The 2,485-nt window shown below is 36.5% G+C and overlaps 1 protein-coding gene across 1 annotated transcript in view; it reads left to right on the forward strand.

The window, feature by feature from the left end:
- LOC138860980 (histone-lysine N-methyltransferase, H3 lysine-79 specific-like) overlaps positions 1-1,846 on the forward strand; it is a 2,582-nt gene extending 736 nt beyond the window's left edge. The window contains exons 2-4 of the mRNA XM_070119607.1: positions 416-489; positions 761-844; positions 919-1,846. Of these exons, the coding sequence (XP_069975708.1) occupies positions 416-489; positions 761-844; positions 919-1,572 (812 nt within the window). The 3' untranslated portion in view covers positions 1,573-1,846. The remainder of the gene's footprint in view (positions 1-415; positions 490-760; positions 845-918) is intronic.
- Positions 1,847-2,485: the final 639 nt, after the last annotated feature.

The following is a 2,485-nucleotide window of genomic DNA, read 5'->3' on the forward strand; positions in this document are numbered from 1 at the left end:
AAATTAGATAAATCAAAAGTTTAATAAAGGCATAGATAGTGTAGGGCCTGAGGGATGTGTACAGGTGGCCCACTACATGTTCAGGGATTTACTTGAACCACAGTAAGGGAAGACTTGAGGGATGAAATGGTACAAATTTGGTCAGGTACAGCAGATCTACAGTATACCTCTGCCTCGTACTAATAGACCTGATATTTTCACGTGAAAGTGTAATATTAGTAGGATAACAGAATAACTGAAGATTATAATTTGAACTGGAAAGCAATATTCTGACTCTTGCGCCCAAACTCTACCATTGTTATCATCATATCATAATCTTGCATAGTAAATGCTTTGTCACTGGAAAATCTGTTCCCTAATAGCTTTTTTTATCATGTGCACTTCAGATTAACCCATTCGTTTTTCTATTTTGTAGAGTTAAACAAGATCAAAGCCAGTTCCGAAGAAATGTATCAAAAACTGGCGGTGGACCTCCTCCAGATCCTCCAAGTATGAGTGAGGATATGTAGATTGGATCTTTGATGATGGAAGATGAGCTGGCAATGGCTGATGGCGTTATAGAAACTCTCGTTTTCGAGCCAGTGAAGGACAGGAGGCAGGGTAAGTAACAAAATGAGCAGTGTTAGTGTTGAAAGGAACAAACTGTTTTGTATCTATCTATTAATATATATATATATATATATATATATATATATATATATATATATATATATATTATACATGTGTACAAGTATAATATTTTTTTCTTTTTCCTTTTCAGACACTGGTTTATACTTCCCAGCCAAACAACCAAGAAGCTTCCACCTCATCATCCTTCTGCACTGAGCCTATGCCCAGGATGAGGGTCTGCAGTGGACCTGCACCTTCCCCATCTGCCATTAGTGACCAGACATCACAAGAACTGCATGCTGTTCCAAGACTTCTCTCTCTCTCTCTCTCTCTCTCTCTCTCTCTCTCTCTCTCTCTCTCTCTCTCTCTCTCTCTCTCTCTCTCTCTCTCTCTCTCTCTCTCTCTCTCTCTCTCTCTCTCTCTCTCTCTCTCTCTCTCTCTCTCTCTCTCTCTCTCTCTCCTCTTCTCTCTCTCTCTCTAAGAAGCGCCACACCTTCTCCAACCCCAGGCCCCAGTTCCGGAAGACCTGCATCGCGATCTGGGAAGAGAAGGTTCTCGGAGGAGTTTGAAGCTTGCAGAACAAGACAGGATGAACGTCATGTGGCACGATTACAGCAGATGAAGGAGAGCGAGAGAGAGAGCGAGGGAGAGAGAGAGCGAGGGAGAGAGAGAGCAAGAGAGAGCGAGAGCGAGAGAGAGAGCGAGGGACAGATGAGAGAACTTCAGGAAAGGTTGGAAAATGAAAAATTGAAAAAGAAACTAGAAGAGCTCAAAATTAAAGAGCAAGAACTTAAGGTACAAGAAATGGAAATGATGATTCAAGATCAAAGAAGAAAAGTTGAAGAGCAAGATAACAGGAGGAGGGTGCTTGCTGTAACAGAAGCTGCAAATCTTCTTTTGGAAAGAATGGAAGTAAGTTTTGATAAATTGGATACGTTTTTAGACAAAGTTACTTCTGCTTAAGAGGCCATGGGGAATGCCTACAACTGATGTGTGTGGAAAATATTTTGTTTACTTTAAAAAGTGTAATTTAGGGCTATTATAATCTGTGATATGAAATAGTTTTAGTTTATCAGATATGTGGCCTTTTCTCAGGATACAGTATTTATTTTTACACATGTTTTATATATTTGTATATATTTTGATTTTTCCTGCATTAAGACTGCAGATTATATAATTTTGTGTACTTAGTATAGTTTATATATATATGAACTGTGATGTGGAATATGTTCTAGTTGGTCAGATTGTTTTGTATTATTTTCTTTCTCTATTTCAAGTTATATATTGTACAGTTTTTCTGTATGTCTGTATATTTTTATTTTTTCTCTGCATTAGACATGAAAATTGTATCTTTCATTTCGTTTACTTCACAAGTATATGTTAGATATGCTATGGACTGCAATATCATATTTATTTTACCTAGATTTTTTATACATATATTTTTGTATGTATTTTGATACCATTTTTTGCATTAAAACAGAAAATTATATTTATTTTATTTTCCACACATTAATTCAGCAATATTTACATTATCAAAAAAAAAAAAAAAAACATACGAAAAGGCGATATATAAAGACAAACTTACATTGATTTTTTAATTTCACACAAAAAAACCTTTCCCGTAAGTAAACATACAACAGTTATTTAAATCAAAAGTGTCTTTCGACTTCTCACTTTCCCGTAAGTAAACATACAACAGTTATTGAAATCAAAACTGTCTTTCGACAGTGTTTGCTCTTCTCACTTGCCCCCGACCATTATCTGCTGCAAAAATCTCAGGTTGCATTGAGTCATCATCATCATGTCCATCCCCGTGTTCAAGGGGGAGCCCATTAATTACAGCCATATTATGCAGTACTGCACAGGCAATGATAAT

This window comes from Penaeus vannamei, unplaced genomic scaffold, assembly GCF_042767895.1.
Source record: "Penaeus vannamei isolate JL-2024 unplaced genomic scaffold, ASM4276789v1 unanchor385, whole genome shotgun sequence".
Classification (NCBI taxonomy): domain Eukaryota; kingdom Metazoa; phylum Arthropoda; class Malacostraca; order Decapoda; family Penaeidae; genus Penaeus; species Penaeus vannamei.